Below are 19,586 nucleotides of genomic sequence, written 5' to 3' on the forward strand. Positions count from 1 at the left end.
GTTGGCAAGATTCTAGAATCCATTGTTAAGGATGAGATTTCTAAATTCTTGGAAGTGCAGGGTCGGATTAGGACAAGTCAGCATGGATTTAGTAAGGGGAGGTCGTGCCTGACAAACCTGTTAGAGTTCTTTGAAGAGATAACAAATAGGTTAGACCAAGGAGAGCCGATGGATGTTATCTATCTTGACTTCCAAAAGGCCTTTGATAAGGTGCCTCACGGGAGACTGCTGAGTAAAATAAGGGCCCATGGTATTCGAGGCAAGGTACTAACATGGATTGACGATTGGCTGTCAGGCAGAAGGCAGAGAGTTGGGATAAAAGGTTCTTTTTCGGAATGGCAACCGGTGACGAGTGGTGTCCCGCAGGGTTCAGTGTTGGGGCCACAGCTGTTCTCTTTATATATTAACGATCTAGATGACGGGACTGGGGGCATTCTGGCTAAGTTTGCCGATGATACAAAGATAGGTGGAGGGGCAGGTAGTATGGAGGAGGTGGGGAGGCTGCAGAAAGATTTAGACAGTTTAGGAGAGTGGTCCAAGAAATGGCTGATGAAATTCAACGTGGGCAAGTGTGAGGTCTTGCACTTTGGAAAAAAGAATAGAGGCATGGACTATTTTCTAAACGGTGACAAAATTCATAATGCTGAAGTGCAAAGGGACTTGGGAGTCCTAGTCCAGGATTCTCTAAAGGTAAACTTGCAGGTTGAGTCCGTAATTAAGAAAGCAAATGCAATGTTGTCATTCATCTCAAGAGGCTTGGAATATAAAAGCAGGGATGTACTTCTGAAGCTTTACAAAGCATTAGTTAGGCCCCATTTAGAATACTGTGAGCAATTTTGGGCCCCACACCTCAGGAAGGACATACTGGCACTGGAGCGGGTCCAGCGGAGATTCACACGGATGATCCCAGGAATGGTAGGCCTAACATACGATGAACGTCTGAGGATCCTGGGATTATATTCATTGGAGTTTAGGAGGTTGAGGGGAGATCTAATAGAAACTTACAAGATAATGAATGGCTTAGATAGGGTGGATGTAGGGAAGTTGTTTCCATTAGCAGGGGAGACTAGGACCCGGGGGCACAGCCTTAGAATAAAAGGGAGTCACTTTAGAACAGAGATGAGGAGAAATTTCTTCAGCCAGAGAGTGGTGGGTCTGTGGAATTCATTGCCACAGAGGGCGGTGGAGGCCGGGACGTTGAGTGTCTTTAAGACAGAAGTTGATAAATTCTTGATTTCTCAAGGAATTAAGGGCTATGGAAAGAGAGCGGGTAAATGGAGTTGAAATCAGCCATGATTGAATGGTGGAGTGGACTCGATGGGCCGAATGGCCTTACTTCCACTCCTATGTCTTCTGGTCTTATAGTGGGAGAGACAGATGGATTGGGGGATGGGGGAGAGACAGATGGATGGGGGGATGGTGGGAGAGTCAGACGGATGGGGGGATGGAGGGAGAGACAGATAGATGGGGGGATGGGGGGAGAGACAGATGGATTAGGGGATGTTGAGGATAGGCAGCACAGTGGTTAGCACTGCTGCCTCACAGCGCCAGGGTCCCGGGTTCAATCCCTTCCTCGGTTGTCTGTCTGTGCTTGCACGTTCTCCCCGTGTCTGCGTGGGTTTCCTCCGGGTGCTCCGGTTTCCTCCCACAGTCCAAAGATGTGCAGGTTAGGTGGATTGGCCATGATAAATTGTCCCTTAGTGTCCAAAGATGTGCAGGTTAGGTGGATTGGTCATGTTAAATTGCCCCTTAGTGTCCAAAGATGTGCAGGTTAGGTGGATTGGCTATGCTAAATTGTCCCTTAGTGTCCAAAGATGTGCAGGTTAGGTGGATTGGCCATGATAAATTGTCCCTTAGTGTCCAAAGATGTGCAGGTTAGGTGGATTGGCCGTGTTAATTTGCCCTTAGTGTCCAAAGATGTGCAGGTTAGGTGGATTGGCCGTGTTAAATTGTCGCTTAGTGTCCAAAGATGTGCAGGTTAGGTGGATTGGCCATGATAAATTGTCCCTTAGCGTCCAAAGATGTGCAAGTTAGGTGGATTGGCCATGATAAATTGTCCCTTAGTGTCCAAAGATGTGCCAGTCCTGTGGGGTTTCGGGGATAGGGCGGGGGAGTGGGCCTAGGAAGGTTGCTCTTTCAGAGGGTTGGTGCAGATGCAATGGACTGAATGGCCTTTTCCTGCACTGTAGGGATTCTATGGTTGTATGAATGGCTGGATGGATGGGTGTTGGGGATGGGCAGATGAGTACGTGACTGCTTTGTCCTCTTACCTGTTCATAATTCTCTCTCCCAGCTCCATTTATTTAATTCATGAATATGAACATAAATTACATGGCAAAAGTGTTTTTGTTCCAAAAAATCGAAGTGTTGAATCCTTAAATGTTCGCTCTGCTACCTCTTGCCACCCAATTTTGATTGGTGCTGGGCTTATGGAAAGCACTTATTTGTCGTACCATCTGAATGTCCAGGAAATGGCCATATTGCAAAGGTCACCAGGTCAAAGTGTGACAGGTTAAAAAAGAAGCATTTCGGAGAATAATTCAAATTTCCCCAGAGGCTGTTTCTAGAACATAGAACATAGAATATTACAGCGCAGTACAGGCCCTTCGGCCCTCGATGTTGCGCCGACCTGTGAAACCACTCTAAAGCCCATCTACACTATTCCCTTATCGTCCATATGTCTATCCAATGACCATTTGAATGCCCTTAGTGTTGGCGAGTCCACTACTGTTGCAGGTAGGGCATTCCACACCCTTACTACTCTCGGAGTAAAGAACCTACCTCTGACATCTGTCCTATATCTATCCCCCCTCAATTTAAAGCTATGTCCCCTCGTGCTAGACATCACTATCAGAGGAAAAAGACTCTCACTGTCCACCCTATCCAATCCTCTGATCATCTTGTATGCCTCAATGAAGTCACCTCTTAACCTTCTTCTCTCTAACGAAAACAGCCTCAAGTCCCTCAGCCTTCCTTCATAAGATCTTCCCTCCATACCAGGCAACATTCTGGTAAATCTCCTCTGCACCCTTTCCAATGCTTCCACATCCTTCCTATAATGCAGCGACCAGAATTGCACGCAATACTCCAAATGCGGCCGCACCAGAGTTTTGTACAGCTGCAACATGACCTCATGGCTCCGAAACTCAATCCCTCTACCAATAAAAGCTAACACGCCGTACGCCTTCTTAACAACCCTCTCAACGTGGGTGGCAACTTTCAGGGATCTATGTACATGGACACCGAGATCTCTCTGCTCATCCACACTGCCAAGAATCTTACCATTAGCCCAGTACTCTGTCTTCCTGTTATTCCTTCCAAAATGAATCACCTCACACTTTTCTGCATTAAACTCTGAATCGAGGCCCCTGTAGGTTTAAGATTAGAGAATGTATGAGGGCTCCTGTTGCTAACTTTTGGTTGGCTCTTAATTTGGCTGTTTAATCACATTTGCTCAAGAGTTGCCAGGTATCTTTCGACACCGCCACAAGGTTCAGAACCGAATACTGATCAATGACTCGATACACCAGTTAGTAAGTTCAAAAGCAATGCTCATTTATTTACACACAGTCAAATATAATCATGATTGGCAGCACGGTAGCATTGTGGATAGCACAATTGCTTCACAGCTCCAGGGTCCCAGGTTCGATTCCGGCTTGGGTCACTGTCTGTGCGGAGTCTGCACATCCTCCCCGTGTGTGCGTGGGTTTCCTCCGGGTGCTCCGGTTTCCTCCCACAGTCCAAAGATGTGCAGGTTAGGTGGATTGGCCATGCTAAAATTGCCCTTTGTGTCCAAAATTGCCCTTAAGTGTTGGGTGGGGTTACTGGGTTATGGGGATAGAGTGGAGGTGTGGACCTTGGGTAGGGTGCTCTTTCCAAGAGCCGGTGCAGACTCGATGGGCCGAATGGCCTCCTTCTGCACTGTAAATTCTATGATCTATGCATAAACTCTACAAACTAAACTACCACTATTACTAAAGCCTATACTTAGCTTTGGGCGCCCACTCAGTCAGAGGAACAATGGCCGTTGCTCGGTTCTGAGGCTGCTGGGTTGAGCTGTTTCCAGGGTAGCAACTAGGAGCGTCTATCTCGTAGCGTGCGTTGACTTGGGACTTACTTGATCTGACGTAGCTGCTCGGCTGGTCTCTCTCTTCGCTGAGAGCCAGAGCCAAAGGAGGACGTTCTCCCTTGGGGGACATCTTTTATACTGCAAAGGGCTTCGCGTACTTTTGGGCGGGCCTCGAACTTGGCCTCAACTAATTGGGTCTTCCCCAATCATCGATATCGATCTTCCTCCAATAGAGGGGTGGTTCCCTGATCGCTGGGCGTGTCCGAGGTGACCGTTGGTCTGCTTTGTCTTAGCCTCTTCTGGCGCCGGGGAGTCTGTCCTAACATTGTGTAACATGCCTCCGAGAACTGCTGGCTTAGCAAATGTCTGGTGGCTCTCTTGACCCTGCGGGTGGGGATGGTAAATTTCCAGCATAACTGGACAGAAGGATTTTCATAAGTTTGTCGAGCTTGAAAAGAATTAGTTAAATCGGGACATGGTATCGCTTGTTTCTGCCTTAGAAAACAACATAGAAAAGGGGCTGGAGAAAGAATCTGTGCGATGGCTGATTGTATCTAAATGTTTCCCTTTTGTCCCCGGAGATGGCTCATTAGTCTGTAGATTGTTGGGTAGTTTCTGTCCTGTCTGAGAGTTAAAGGTTCTAATCAACAGACCGAGCTTGCACCTGCTTGTTTCTTAGCATTGTCCAATTTTCCCTGCATTCTTTGTGGGTGCCCACTCGGGACGTGGCCATCCCAGATGGCTACATTCTCGACACACCACACGTTGTCCACCCTTTCCATTGATCAGTGAGACGCCAGGGTTGACAGATCAATCTCCTGAACAGCTGCTAACAGCAGATATCTGTAAGAAAAATCAAATCGCCGTTAAAAATTGTTTATTAGTTTGAAAGCTTTTCAGGATGGCAGTGGGCTTGGGAAAGGATTGTTTGACCAAATGTGACGTCGTGTGGTGAAAGATTAAGGAACACTTCGAACCAGAGTTAGCACCTTTCGTTCTTCATCACCGCAGTTCAGAGCAAGGGCTTGGCAAATAATGAGTTGACAGCAGAATTGTAAGAGGATTGTGTGTGTTCAATGGTGGGGGTGTCCAGAGCCAGGGGTCACAGTCTGAGGATTCGGGGGAGACCATTTACGACAGAGATGAGGAGAAATTTCTTCACCCTGAGAGTGGGAAACCTGTGGAATTCATTACCTCTGGGCGGCACGGTGGCGCAGTGGTTAGCACTGCTGCCTCACGGCGCCGAGTACCTGGGTTTGATCCCGACCCGGGTCACTGTCCGTGTGGAGTTTGCACATTCTCCCCGTGTTTGCGTGGGTCTCACCCCCACAGCCCAAAGATGTGCAGGGTAGGTGGATTGGCCACGCTAAATTGCCCCTTAATTGGAAAAACAAAATTGGGTACTGTAAATTTATTTTAAAAAAGGAATTTGTTACCTCGGAAGGTACTTGAGGCCAATATGTTGAAGGGGTGCAGAGGAGATTCACCAGGATGGTGCCTGGGGTGGAACATTTCAGTTATGAAGAGAGGTTGGACAGGCTTGGGCTGTTTTCGCTGGAGCAGAGAAGACTGAGGGACGGCCTGATCGAGGGGGACACGATTGTGAGGGGCATGGACAGGGTGGGTAGGGAGCAGCTGTTCCCCTTAGTTGGAGGGTCAGTTACGAGGGGGAAACAAGTTCAAGGTGAGGGGCGGGAGGTTCAGGGGGGATTTGAGGAAAAACCTTTTTACCCAGAGGGTGGTGAGGGTCTGGAACGCACGGCCTGAGAGGGGGGTAGGGGCGGGTTGCCTCACATCATTTAAAACGTACCTGGATGAGCACTTGGAACATCACAACATTCAAGGCTATGGACCAAGTGTGGGCCAATGGGGTTAGGAAGGCAGCTCAGGTGTTTTTCACGTGTTGGTGCAGACTCGATGGGCCTTGTCTGCGCTGCATTATTCTGTGATTCTGATTCTGTTGTGTGTTCTCAAGAACAGTTAGATATAGCACTTCGGGGATCAAGGGATATGGGGGGAGGCGGGAACAGGTTACTGGGTTGGATGATCAGCCACGATCATAGTGAATTGCGGAGCAGGCGCGATGGGCTGAATGACCGCTTCCTGCTCCTATTTGCGATGTTTCGATAAAGGAATGGTAACTGATACTTCTGTGTTAGTAACACAATACTCACGGCCTACCTCACGCTTTCTTTTACAGTGCTGGGGACAGAGTAACTGTCTTTGATGACTCTAATGAAGAATGGTGGAAGGTACGTTCACTTCCAGAGGGTGCTGTCAACTGAGGGCGGCGTTTTCTCGGCCTGCCCACTGTTGGGCGCGTCCATCTCAGGAAACGTCAATGGAGATTTTGACTGTACCACTGAATCCCCCACAGGGGGAGGGGGGAGGGGGGGGGGGAGGGGAGATGGGGCATGCTAATTGGCTCGCTCTTGGGAATATAAAGGAAGCCACGTTTAAACGAATGGGAGACTGGATTTTCTGTTCTGGAGACTAAGTGCTGCTGCCAGTGGGGACTCGAGGTAACTGCGTGCTGCCGGCCAGGATAAATTCAGGTCATGTAAGTGGGCCAGAACACAGCCCCTGTGCAGCAGGGCCGAGTCGCGTCCTCGCAGGCGTCTGATTCACTGGGGTCGGGGTTCACGTTCAGAGCCTGACGATCTGGAGCGGCTTTTAAGCGCTTCCCTCGGTACAGGCAGTCATCCCAACCAAGAAGATGGCTGCATGTAGGACACGTCCAAGGTTCCTGGAGTCGGAAATTCTGGACGCCGTAGAGAAGAGGGCACCTTCTTCTCCAGGGTGGGGCGGAGGCTCAAGCCCACCATTCTGAACGAGGCCTGGGATGAGGTGGCAGAGGCTGCCAATGCTGCCAGCCTCACCAGGAGGACCAGCATGCAATGCTGTAAGAAGATGTACGACCTCCTTCGAGCAGCTCGTGGGAGTAACACCTCTGTGTCCCTGGCATCACTCCTGTCCCTCTCTCCTCACATCAGCCCCCAATCCCCGAATGGCCATTAGCACCCCAGCTGCCTGCATCTCCCTCCGTGAATCCCTCTCTGGCCAGGAGCCTTGCACACACACGCCACCAGCTACAGCCCCACCATCCCTAGATCCTTCAGTGCAAAGTTGGCCACCTGACAGATCTGAATTTGGGTCTCACTCCCAGCTGTTCTGATGCCCAAGGTATGTTGGGAAGAATCTGCAAGGCCAAGCGAAAAATCATCACCTTCGACTGGTTTTAGACTGAGCAACAATCGTCTAAACCCGTGTGCTAGCTTTCTGATCAATCCAGCTTTCTAATAACAGTTGACATGAGGGTGCGATCAGGTATCAAGGATTCGGAGGGCAGCATCAACTGTCCGAACCCTGTTGGTGGCACGCCAATTTGGTTTGAGTGTGAGTTGCAGGTTATGAGTGTGTGGGCACAGTGGTATGAAGAGGGTATTAGCGACTGACTGATAAAAGAAAATGTATCAGACCCAAACATTTCTCCATTTCAGGGGCGAATTGGAGAAAAATCTGGCTATTTCCCAGCGAACTACATCATAAGGGTGCGTGCGGGAGAACGCGTCCATAAAGTTATCCGATCGTTCGTTGGCAATAAGGAGATGGGCCAGATTACCCTGAAGAAAGATCAGGTAAGTGGGGAATTTAGGTACCCTCGAACAGGGGTTGAGGGGGACTGCAATCTTGCAGCTTTTGTACCTATCCAAGGCGTAGGTGAGACCGCACCGGGAGTATTGTGCACAGTTTAGGTCCCCTTATTTGAGGAGGGTCTCTCGAAAATCTTCTCATTCTGCCTCAAGATACCCAGAACCAATACTCCAGGCTGAGGCAGTATTTTATTCAGGACCACCGTAACCTATGCCTCTAATGATAAATCCCACTTTCCCAGTGAGCCCTGCCACATTCATTGCTTTACGCCCAGGACAATCTTGGCTCCACAATTTGAGCCGCCTCAGAAATCCTCCCTGTGCCATTCTGTCCTGCTGTCGGGGGGTGGGGTGGGGGGGGGGGGGGGGGGGGGGGTGAGGCGCGCTCCCAGTAGAGGGGCAGGGGGTGAACTTCCTCGTTCCCGCCTCTGGGCCTGGCCAAGGTGCCATTAACAAGTCCAGGCAATGGGAGATTGAGGGGGGGGGGGGGGGGGGGCGGGTCATCCAGTCTGAATGCCTGTCCCTCTCCTGTCATTATGTCCATGCCTTCATGTCTCTCGAGAGGCAACATGGTATGTCCACTGGTAGGCTTGAGGCCTTCCATGAGTGGACCGGTAAGGGCTGGAATACACCATCAGCCCCAAAAGAACTATTCAATTTGAGAAGTTGCCGTTGGAAGTGTTTGGTGGTTCATTAGCTAATTTGTTTCTTTGATTTACTCAAAAGAATCTACCCCACAGGTCCCTCGGGTCCTGCACCCCCTGGATCATTCGCTCTGTTTCCAGGACAAAGTTAAACTGTGAGTGTTGGCTGGACTAGTGCTTGATGGGATAAACAGTCACGAATGTTGACCTCTGCTCCATCTTGCAATCAGTTAACACGAACTGTGAACAGACCTATCAGGGAGGCTGACCCATCTGTGAGTTTCAGAATTAACCAATGGGCTCAGAGCAGGCAAATGGGTCCAACCAGCAGACCGTTCAAATATCAGTGAGTTTGAAATGGGAAGATTAGGGGTAAGGGGAGAGGTCAAGGGGAACCTCTTCATCCATGTCGTTAAGTCGGCTACCACGGAAAGACATTGAAGTATTAAAGTGAAGCCTCCACAGTCCCAGATGACCATAGGCTGCTTTCCCCTTTGAGGGGAAGAGCTGACTGGTGATGGTTTAACCTGAGGGTCACCACACCTCAGGCGAGGGGCAAGGTTGAGGAGGCGGGGCCTTCATGAATAGCCTCAGCCGGTACGGGAATCGAACTCACGCTGCTGCCCTCGCTCTGCATCACAAACCAGGGGCTGGATTCTCCGCCGTCGGGATGCTCCGTTTTGCTGGCAGCTCGGGGGGTTCCCGATGGGAAACCACATTGACCATCCGGCGAGCTGAAACAGAAATGTGACGGACATTCCAGCCCCAGCTGTCCACTCAAAATGGATTCAAGAGATCAAACGTTTCTGGAAAAACTGTGTGATTGGGGGATATGGTGAGTAACTGGGGTTGATCATTGAATCAGAGAATCCCTACAATGCAGAAGGCGGCCATTCGGCCCATTGGGTCTGTACCAACCCTCTGAAAGAGCATCCTGCCTTAACCCAAAACACAAACCAAAACCTAATCTTTGTACACTAAGGGACAATTTATCCTGGCCAATCCACCTAACCTGTACATCTTTGGACACTAAGGGACAATTTAAACTGGCCAATCCACCTAACCTGCACATCTTTGGACACTAAGGGACAATTTAACACGGCCAATCAACCTAACCAGCACATCTTTGGACACCGAGGGACAATTTATCATGGCCAATCCACCTAACCTGCACATCTTTGGACACTAAGGGACAATTTAACATGGCCAATCCACCTAACCTGCACATCTTTGGACACTAAGGGACAATTTAACATGGCCAATCCACCTAACCTGCACATCTTTGGACACTAAGGGACAATTTAACATGGCCAATCCACCTAACCTGTACATCTTTGGACACTAAGGGACAATTTAACATGGCCAATCCACCTAACCTGCACATCTTTGGACACTAAGGGACAATTTATCATGGTCAATCCACCTAACCTGCACATCTTTGGACACTAAGGGACAATTTAACATGGCCAATCCACCTAACCTGCACATCTTTGGACACTAAGGGACAATTTATCATGGTCAATCCACCTAACCTGCACATCTTTGGACACTAAGGGACAATTTAACATGGCCAATCCACCTAACCTGTACATCTTTGGACACTAAGGGACAATTTATCATGGCCAATCCACCTAACCTGCACATCTTTGGACACTAAGGGACAATTTAACATGGCCAATCTACCTAACCTGCACATCTTTGGAAACTAAGGGACAATTTAACATGGTCAATCCACCTAACCTGCACATCTCTGGACACTAAGGGACAATTTAACATGGCCAATCTACCTAACCTGCACATCTTTGGAAACTAAGGGACAATTTAACATGGCCAATCCACCTAACCTGCACATCTCTGGACACTAAGGGACAATTTAACATGGCCAATCCACCTAACCTGCACATCTTTGGAAACTAAGGGACAATTTAACATGGCCAATCCACCTAACCTGCACATCTCTGGACACTAAGGGACAATTTATCATGGCCAATCCACCTAACCTGCACATCTTTGGACACTAAGGGACAATTTAACATGGCCAATCCACCTAACCTGCACATCTCTGGACACTAAGGGACAATTTAACATGGCCAATCCACCTAACCTGCACATCTTTGGACACTGAGGGACAATTTATCATGGCCAATCCACCTAACCTGCACATCTCTGGACACTAAGGGACAATTTAACATGGCCAATCCACCTAACCTGCACATCTCTGGACACTAAGGGACAATTTAACATGGCCAATCCACCTAACCTGCACATCTCTGGACACTAAGGGACAATTTAACATGGCCAATCCACCTAACCTGTACATCTTTGGACACTAAGGGACAATTTATCATGGCCAATCCACCTAACCTGCACATCTTTGGACACTAAGGGACAATTTAACATGGCCAATCCACCTAACCTGCACATCTTTGGACACTAAGGGACAATTTAACACGGCCAATCCACCTAACCTGCACATCTTTGGACACTAAGGGACAATTTAACATGGCCAATCCACCTAACCTGCACATCTTTGGACACTAAGGGACAATTTAACATGGCCAATCTACCTAATCTGCACATCTTTGGACACTAAGGGACAATTTAACATGGCCAATCCACCTAACCTGCACATCTTTGGACACTAAGGGACAATTTAACATGGCCAATCTACCTAACCTGTACATCTTTGGACACTAAGGGACAATTTAACACGGCCAATCCACCTAACCTGCACATCTTTGGACACTAAGGGACAATTTAACATGGCCAATCCACCTAACCTGCACATCTTTGGACACTAAGGGACAATTTAACGCGGCCAATCCACCTAACCTGCACATCTTTGGACACTAAGGGACAATTTATCATGGTCAATCCACCTAACCTGCACATCTTTGGACACTAAGGGACAATTTAACATGACCAATCCACCTGACCTGCACATCTTTGGACTGTGGGAGGAAACCGGAGCACCCGGAGGAAACCCACGCACACACGGGGAGAACGTGCAGACTCTGCACAGACAGTGACCCAGCGGGGAATCGAATCCGGGTCCCTGGTGTTGTGATAACCACTGTGCCACCCCTTTGTAAATGTCCCGCTTCTTGAACGGAACGGCTTCGACCAGTTTCCACTGCTGCTATATCGGAGAGCTCCCAGTTTGTTCAAATCGCATTGTTTAAAATGAGCAAGATGGCACCAGCCTCCCCCACATGTTAAATCGGATGCTCCTGTCTTGAGGGGAGGTGGGGTCATAGCATCCAAGGTCAGAGTATCAACCTTATAATTAGGGCTGCACCATTGGAGTGTGGGGGGACGTGCCACGTTCAGGAGAGGCCGTTTCCTCACCGGGAAGGGAGTGAAGCTAGAGGGAGGGTGAATTGTGACGAGGATGCAGGGATCCTACAGCATGATCTGGACAGGTTGGGCGAGTGGGCAAATCAATGGCAGATGCAGTATAATTTGGATAAGTGTGAGGTTATTCACTTTGGAAGCAAAAACAGGAAGGCAGATTACTACCCGAATGGTTGTAAATTGGGAGAGGGGAGTGTGCAGCGGGACCTGGGTGTCCTTGTGCACCATTCGCTGAAGGTAAGCATGCAGGTGCAGCAGGCAGTAAAGAAGGCTAATGGTATGTTGGCCTTCATTGCGAGAGGTTTCGAGTACAGAAGCAGGGATGTGTTGCTGCAATTGTACAGGGCCTTGGTGAGGCCACACCTGGAGTATTGTGGGCAGTTTTGGTCTCCTTCTCTGAGGATGTTCTTGCTCTCGAGGGAGCGCAGCGAAGGTTTACCAGACTGATTCCAGGGATGGCGGGACTGTCATACGAGGGGAGATTGACTCAGGTTGGGATTGTTCTCGCTGGAGTTCAGAAGAATGAGGGGGGATCTCATAGAGACTTATAAAATTCTAACAGGACTGGACAGGGTAGATGCAGGGAAGATGTTACCAATGTTGGGTGTGTCCAGAACCAGGGGTCACAGCCTGAGGATTCAGGGTAAACCATTTCAGACAAAGATAAGGAGACATTTCTTCACACAAAGAGCGGTGAGCCTGTGGAATTCATTACCACAGGAAGGAGTTGATGCTAAAACATTGAATATATTCATCATAGATTATCATAGAATTTACAGTGCAGAAGGAGGCCATTCGGCCCATCGAGTTTGCACCGGCTCCTGGAAAGAGCACCCTACCCAAGGTCAACACCTCCACCCTATCCCCATAACCCAGTAACCCCACCCAACACTAAGGGCAATTTTGGACACTAAGGGCAATTTATCATGGCCAATCCACCTAACCTGCACATCTTTGGATTGTGGGAGGAAACCGGAGCACCCGGAGGAAACCCACGCACACACGGGGAGGATGTGCAGACTCCGCACAGACAGTGACCCAAGCCGGAATCGAACCAGGGACCCTGGAGCTGTGAAGCAATTGTGCTATCCACAATGCTACCGTGCTGCCCTGAGGATTCAAGAGGCGGCTGGATATAGCACTTGGGGAGAATGGGATCAAAGGCTATGGGGAGAAAGCAGGATTAGGCTATTGAGTTGGATGATCAGCCATGATCGTGATGAATGGCGGAGCAGGCTAGAAGGGCCAAAAGGCCTCCTCCTGCTCCTATCTTCTATGTATCTATGTATGCTCACACATTGAAACGGCACGATTGGTTGTCAAGGCCTGCATGCGAATGTTTGGACATTCCACCTTAATCCCTTTCATTCTTCTCCCCTTCCAATTTGTGACAGATTGTTGTACAGAAGGGTGAAGAGGTCAACGGCTACATCAAGGTGTTCACAGGCCGGAAGGTGGGAATGTTCCCTGTTAACTTTTTAGAGGAAATCTGAGCATGTGCCAGAACCCGGTGAAGCAGCGTCAAGATGGCTGTTTGAAACGTGTAACAGTGCCAACTTCTACCTGCCAATGTGGAGGGAGTCGTATTTCCTGGTCGTGCCCACGCCAGCTGGAAGGAATCTTCCAGACAAAAATGGACGACTGTTGCTATGGTGATCTAAGCATACCTTGGTGTGTTAGGAAAACATTATTTTGAAGATAAAAGGATAGCTGATTTTCTTTGTATATTTTGGGTAGCACAAACCTTGCATGAGATTTCATCTTAATAATATTAAAATGTCAATGAATAAGTTCAGATCAGTGGTCAATGTATATCTGCACAATCCACACGCATAATTATTTGTGGAATCCATCCCATAAGACAGGTCCAGCTTATAGGTTCAGCCAATGAGCGATTAAACTACAGATCGCGGCTGCATCCTTCAGGCTAGAATGAGGGCCCTGAGATTTCATTCATGGCCTTCTGAGCCAATGTTTTCAAACTTTGGTCCTTTATCTACCCGAAGGGGTTTATTCCCATTCGGAAAACCCTGAACAACACGTGGCTCGTGGCCAGGGAAGAATTCCAGCTCTGAAACTGATACTTTGACAGCTGTTGGAATGAAAGGAATGTCAGAATGCTCCATGGTGTCAACAGAGAGGGTCAGAGTGATGTCCCCCACCCCCCACCCCCTTAGCCTCAGGAATATGTTTCTCAAATGAAAACCAGAAGGCTAAACATATCCTATTGTGAGTGGGTTCTATGAAGGTGCTGGATAGGGAATAGGAAGGATGGTGCAGAATGTGGTCATTTTTGTGTTCAATCATTGGTATGGACAGTATGTGCCTTCTGTGCTGTAACATTTCTATGATTTTATGGTTGGAAACATCTTTGAATAGCCACACTGCCCATCGGCCACCACAGAATAGTTCATAAGACCATAAGACATAGGAGCGGAAGTAAGGCCATTCGGCCCATCGAGTCCACTCCACCATTCAATCATGGCTGATTTCAACTCCATTTACCCGCTCTCTCTCCATAGCCCTTAATTCCTCGAGAAATCAAGAATTTATCAACTTCTGTCTTAAAGACACTCAACGTCCCGGCCTCCACCGCCCTCTGTGGCAATGAATTCCACAGACCCACCACTCTCTGGCTGAAGAAATTTCTCCTCATCTCTGTTCTAAAGTGACTCCCTTTTATTCTAAGGCTGTGCCCCCGGGTCCTAGTCTCTCCTGCTAATCATCATTTGATTGAACACCCGTTTCTACTCAAATCTGGTGTCATTCAGGCGCTAAAATGTTTTCGGTTTTGCTGGGCTAGCAGGTTTATTTTTAGTTGCTGTCATTGAGGGACTCTGCTGCTGGCTTTGCATCACTCCCTTTTCAAGTTACTTTTCCCGATTTGCGGCTCAGCAAATGGCTGGATAAACCCAGCAGGTCAGGCAGCATCTGTGGAGAGAGAAACAGGGTTAAATGTTTCAGGTCCGTATAGCTCTTTGAAACATTAACTCTGCTCTGCTCTCTTAGTTTAGGAAAACCGGATGAGACATCAACAATTTTTCAGTTTGTAAACTGTGAGGAAAGGGTTCCCTCGCTCCAGGAGTGAAATGAGGGATCCTTATTAACACAGGATTAACCCCATTCACATTCAAGGAAAAAAAAACGCTTTTCAATTAACAGTTAAACAGTTAAAAAAATAATGAAAGGTCTTTCAGCTCACTTTCACGTCTACTTCCAAAATTTCAAGTGAACAAAGTCCACACACGGGTCAAAAGCCACTGATTAATAAAGTTAACACTCAGTGTCTTACAGAATTATTCTCAACGTCCTTGGGAGAGAAGCTTTCAGAAGTCAGTCTGAGAAATGCACCTCCTTTCCTCAGAACCCAGGGCAGGGCTGAAAAAGAAACTAAAAACAGACCCAGGGCAGGGCTGAAAATGAAACTAAAAACAGACCCAGGGCAGGGCTGAAAATGAAACTAAAAACAGACCCAGGGCAGGGCTGAAAATGAAACTAAAAACAGACCCAGGGCAGGGCTGAAAATGAAACTAAAAACAGACCCAGGGCAGGGCTGAAAATGAAACTAAAAACAAACCCAGACCCTCCCATGAGTGACATCACAGCCTCTTTACCCCTTAATTACAACTTTAGCAGATGTATAATTTGGATACCTTAACCAAAGTTCTTTTAATAACATGTGTGACGAATGCAGGATTTTAGATACATTGGATGATAAACATTTGGCAATTTATGTGTTAAAAGCCTGGGTTGGAGTGTGTTTGACTGTTTTTAAAAGGATCTTGTTCTGCAAAACCGAATAGATTTTAGGAGACAGAGGTGAAATTGACCAGAGTAAAAGCCTGGGCTTTTAAGAGTAAACTGTTGTTTAACTCTGGGGAGTTAATGTGTTTTCAGCCTGGGGAGTTGGTGTGTTTTCAGCCTGGGGAGTTAATTTGCTTTCAGCCTGGGAACTTGAGGTCATTGCTGGGTGGAGCTCAGGTATTCAGACATTTTTGAGAAAGGTTTTGAGTGGTGATTTTTAATCTGGCTACCCTTTAGACCACAAGTAAAGTCTTTTGCTCTCACAGTACGATTAATAGTATTTAAAGCAATGCAGATTTGTCAGAGGACAAGGGGGGAGCTGAAACAAACCAGTTGAAACAGCTTTTTGAAGATATTCAGCCAGAGTCTGATAGGAGCTAAATCTGTTCTGGAAAGCAAGTGTTAATCTGTGACCTTGGGATGTAGGATGGATCGATGTATGTTTTTCCTCTCTTGCTCAATTGGGAATAGAGATAGTAATTAAGGGTATTGTGTTTACTGTATTGAGTCGTATTGTTTAAGGGATAATTGGAAGCTATTTTATTGTGTTAATAAAGTTTTGTTTTAAAAATACCAAATCCCTATTTTCTTTGTGCAATCAATCTGGAGTGAATTATTCTTTCTTCACAGACTTAGAAAATAAAATGAAATAATAATCTTTATTGTCACAAGTAGGTTTACATTAACACTGCAATGAAGTTACTGTGAAAAGCCCCTAGTCGCCACATTCCGGCGCCTGTTCGGGTACACAGAGGGAGAATTCAGAATGTCTAATTCCCCTAACAGCACGTCTTTCGGGACTTGTGGGAGGAAACCGGAGCACCCGGGGGAAACCCACGCAGACACGGGGAGAACGTGCAGACTCCACACAGACAGTGACCCAGCCGGGAATCGAACCTGGGACCCTGGAGCTGTGAAGCAACAGTGCTAACCACTGTGCTACCGTTCCGCCCAAATATTGGGGTATTGGTCCAGTATCCTCGCCACTGTTGGGGTCGTAATACACTACTGCAACGACACACAATGTAATATATTTAAACATTCGTCACTCTCCACCTCTCTCTCCGTCTGATGGGGGGCTAGCAGGCACGCAGCGTAACCCCCCCCCCCCGGCTTTACCTACGGATACGGCCAGAGAATTGCCAGGTCTGAGGCCGTGGGTGCGCACGGCGCAGGCCGCACGAGGACCCGGCCTGCCAAAAAACTGCCCACCTGTACACAGCCTAGTGTTTTTTGGCGCAAACGAGGATTGTCTGGCCGATCGCCGAACGCGATTTAGGCGTTGCCGACCGGTGAATCCCGCCGTAATTTCTCCTCATCTCTGTTTTAAATCTGCTCCCTCTTATCCTAAAACGTTCTAGAATGCCCCACAAGAGGAAGCATCCGCTCCATGTCTACTTTATCCACACCGTTTAGCATCTTGTAAACCGCAATTTGATCTCCCCTCATTCTTCTAAACTTTAAAGAGTATCGGCCTAAACTGTTCAATCTCTCCTCATACAACAAACCCCTCATCTCTGGAATCAATCTGCTGAACCTCCTCTGAACTGCCTCCAACACAACTACATCTCTCCTCAAATAAGGGGACCAAAACTGTACCCAATACTCCAGGTGCGGTCTCACTGATGCCGTGTACAGTTGCAGCAACACTTCCCCACTTTTATACTCTGTTCCTTTAGCTATAAAGGCCAAACTTCCATTTACTTTCCTTATTACCTGCTGCATCTGCAGACTAACTTTGAGATTCATGCACGAGGACCCCCAGATCCCTCTGCAACAAAGCATTCTGAAGTTTCTCTCCATTTCCAAAATAAGGATTTATTATTACTATCTCACCTTGCTTTCACTGGTGAACTCTAGGAAGCGTGGGGAAAACTGTGCACGCACAGTTAAATCCCAAATCACTCTTCAGAGTTCTGATGAATGGTTATTGTATTACTGTACCCTTATCATCATGTAAGGTGATGTCCCCTTTAAGACCGGGCTTGGAACCCTGGGGGACTCCGCCTCCGGATCCGCCCACCTGGGAGCCGTATATAAGGGGCCGCCTTGCAGGCGGCACCCAGAACGCACCCGTCTCGGCACCAGGCTAGTTCTTAGCTTATTAAAGCCTTCTTTACCGTTTTACTCTCTAGCGGCGTTATTGAGGGTACAACAAGATGCTTCTTCATTGATTGAAAGTGCCCACACAAGCTGAAACGTGAAAGCCAGCTGTCAAATTCATTTCCCCCCCACGCACACGTGGAATTTCCAATTCCATGGGGGGGTATTTGAACTCATGCCCATGGTGGCTGGTACGTCAGGTTCAAGTGTAAAGCATGGCAGATGGGATTTTGTGCTCAGTGGTGAAGAGGGAATAAGGCAATGCCAGGTGCCAGGAAGATCAGTGGGCACAGAACTGTTGGATTGCCCGCCAGTGCCAATATTTGCAGGCCCGGGCATAGCTGTCACCTTCGGAGAAATTTCACAGAATTCTTTCCTGCCATGATTTTGTCTCCGGTTTATATTTCTCTTTTTACCGAGCTCAGGAGATTCCTTGGCTTTGAGTGGGCATGTGAGTGGGTAAGGGGCATTGAGAGAACTGTACCACACCAGCTGGTGATTGCTGCCTCTCATTTCTACATGCCCTCCGAGATCTGCAGCAAGTTTTCCTCTGCGGGAACGGTGCCCTCCTCCGCCCACTTGGTACAGCTCCATTTTGCCAGACCTGTGCCAATTGACTACCAGGGCAGCCGCTCCATTTCCTGTTGCCCCATTATTCACCATTTCCCCTTTCACCCCTTTGGAAAGGTCTTTGCGGCACAGGTTCTCTGGGCAGCTGTTGCTGTGATGACCTGCACCCTGCTAACCATGAAGCTTCAACTGTCTGTCACCCAAACGCCCCAAGCATGTTAGAAATAGAAAATTCACAACTCTTGCCATTTATTCACCTCTCTCGTGCCCGCAGGTTAAGGTGAAGAGGGTCAATTTGGATCAAACATTAGAACTTTCCGAGGTTGATATGGTTTAGTGCTACATCGAGCAGTACCCTTTTTATTTCAATATGAAATTCTTTCCTGAAAGATTGATTGCTTCAGACGATGGTTGAGGTTTTTGTGCTGATATGCATCACTGTAAGTACACAAAGGATTAATGTACTTTCACTACACCTAGGTAGACACTAGAGGTAGCACCAGAGACATGACACACACACATTCGACCAATAGGTCAGTAAGATAGGACACGACCAATGGGCATTCACAATACACACAGAGGTGACACTACCACAGGAGGGCATTACACCAACCCATATAAAAGGACACATCACACACGCTCAGGCTCTTTCCAGTGGAGACTCTCAGTGAGTACAGACACAGGGTTGATTGAACATCACACCCACCACGTGGATTGTAGCAGACTGGTTCGTCAGTCTGAGTAGCTATAGCAGGATTAACAGTAGCGTTGAATCCAAGTAGGAGAATTGTTAATAGTTTAATAAACGTGTTAAAGCTATCTCCAAGCCTGAACCTTCCTTTGTCAGAGTGCACATCAAGGGAGCAGCTTGGGCTACATGAAAAATGAAAATTGCTTCTTGTCACAAGTAGGCTTCAATGAAGTTACTGTGAAAAGCCGCTAGTCGCCACATTCCGGCACCTGTTCGGGGAGGCTGGTACGGGACGAGCATAACAAAACAGTTTTGTGACGCAGTGGGTTAGCTCTGGGCTCCAGTCCCACAGGACTTAATGGGAAAGGAAAGTGTGTCCGTAACGCGGCCAAACAGATTGAGTGTGTCAACTTGTGAAGTAATTTCACCGCTCGGCAATGGCAGGCGGTAAGAGCGAGAGAGACTCCTGATCAGACATGTGATAGGAACAAATTGGAGGCTGTACCGTCTCTATCCATGGCTCCAGACTGCAACATACACTGTAAAAAGTATCTGTTGTCACAGCCACTCGGACCCAGTTGGACGGAGCGTTGATGATCAGGGCCAACAGCACCGGGTTCAATCCTCGTTTCAGCTGGAGTCGATTCGAGACCGGCCTCCTTGGAACTCCCAATCGTGGAACCACCTTCGGATAGGGA

At 48.0% G+C, this 19,586-nt stretch overlaps 1 protein-coding gene across 2 annotated transcripts in view; it reads left to right on the forward strand.

Annotated features, from left to right (window-relative positions):
• Positions 1-16,102, forward strand: part of stac3 (SH3 and cysteine rich domain 3) — a 185,983-nt gene extending 169,881 nt beyond the window's left edge. For both annotated transcript variants that reach the window (XM_072494035.1, XM_072494036.1), the window contains 3 exons: positions 6,270-6,321; positions 7,570-7,707; positions 13,115-16,102. In XM_072494035.1, the coding sequence (XP_072350136.1) occupies positions 6,270-6,321; positions 7,570-7,707; positions 13,115-13,213 (289 nt within the window). In that variant the 3' untranslated portion in view covers positions 13,214-16,102. The remainder of the gene's footprint in view (positions 1-6,269; positions 6,322-7,569; positions 7,708-13,114) is intronic.
• Positions 16,103-19,586: the final 3,484 nt, after the last annotated feature.

Source organism: Scyliorhinus torazame, chromosome X (genome assembly GCF_047496885.1).
Source record: "Scyliorhinus torazame isolate Kashiwa2021f chromosome X, sScyTor2.1, whole genome shotgun sequence".
NCBI classification, from domain to species: domain Eukaryota; kingdom Metazoa; phylum Chordata; class Chondrichthyes; order Carcharhiniformes; family Scyliorhinidae; genus Scyliorhinus; species Scyliorhinus torazame.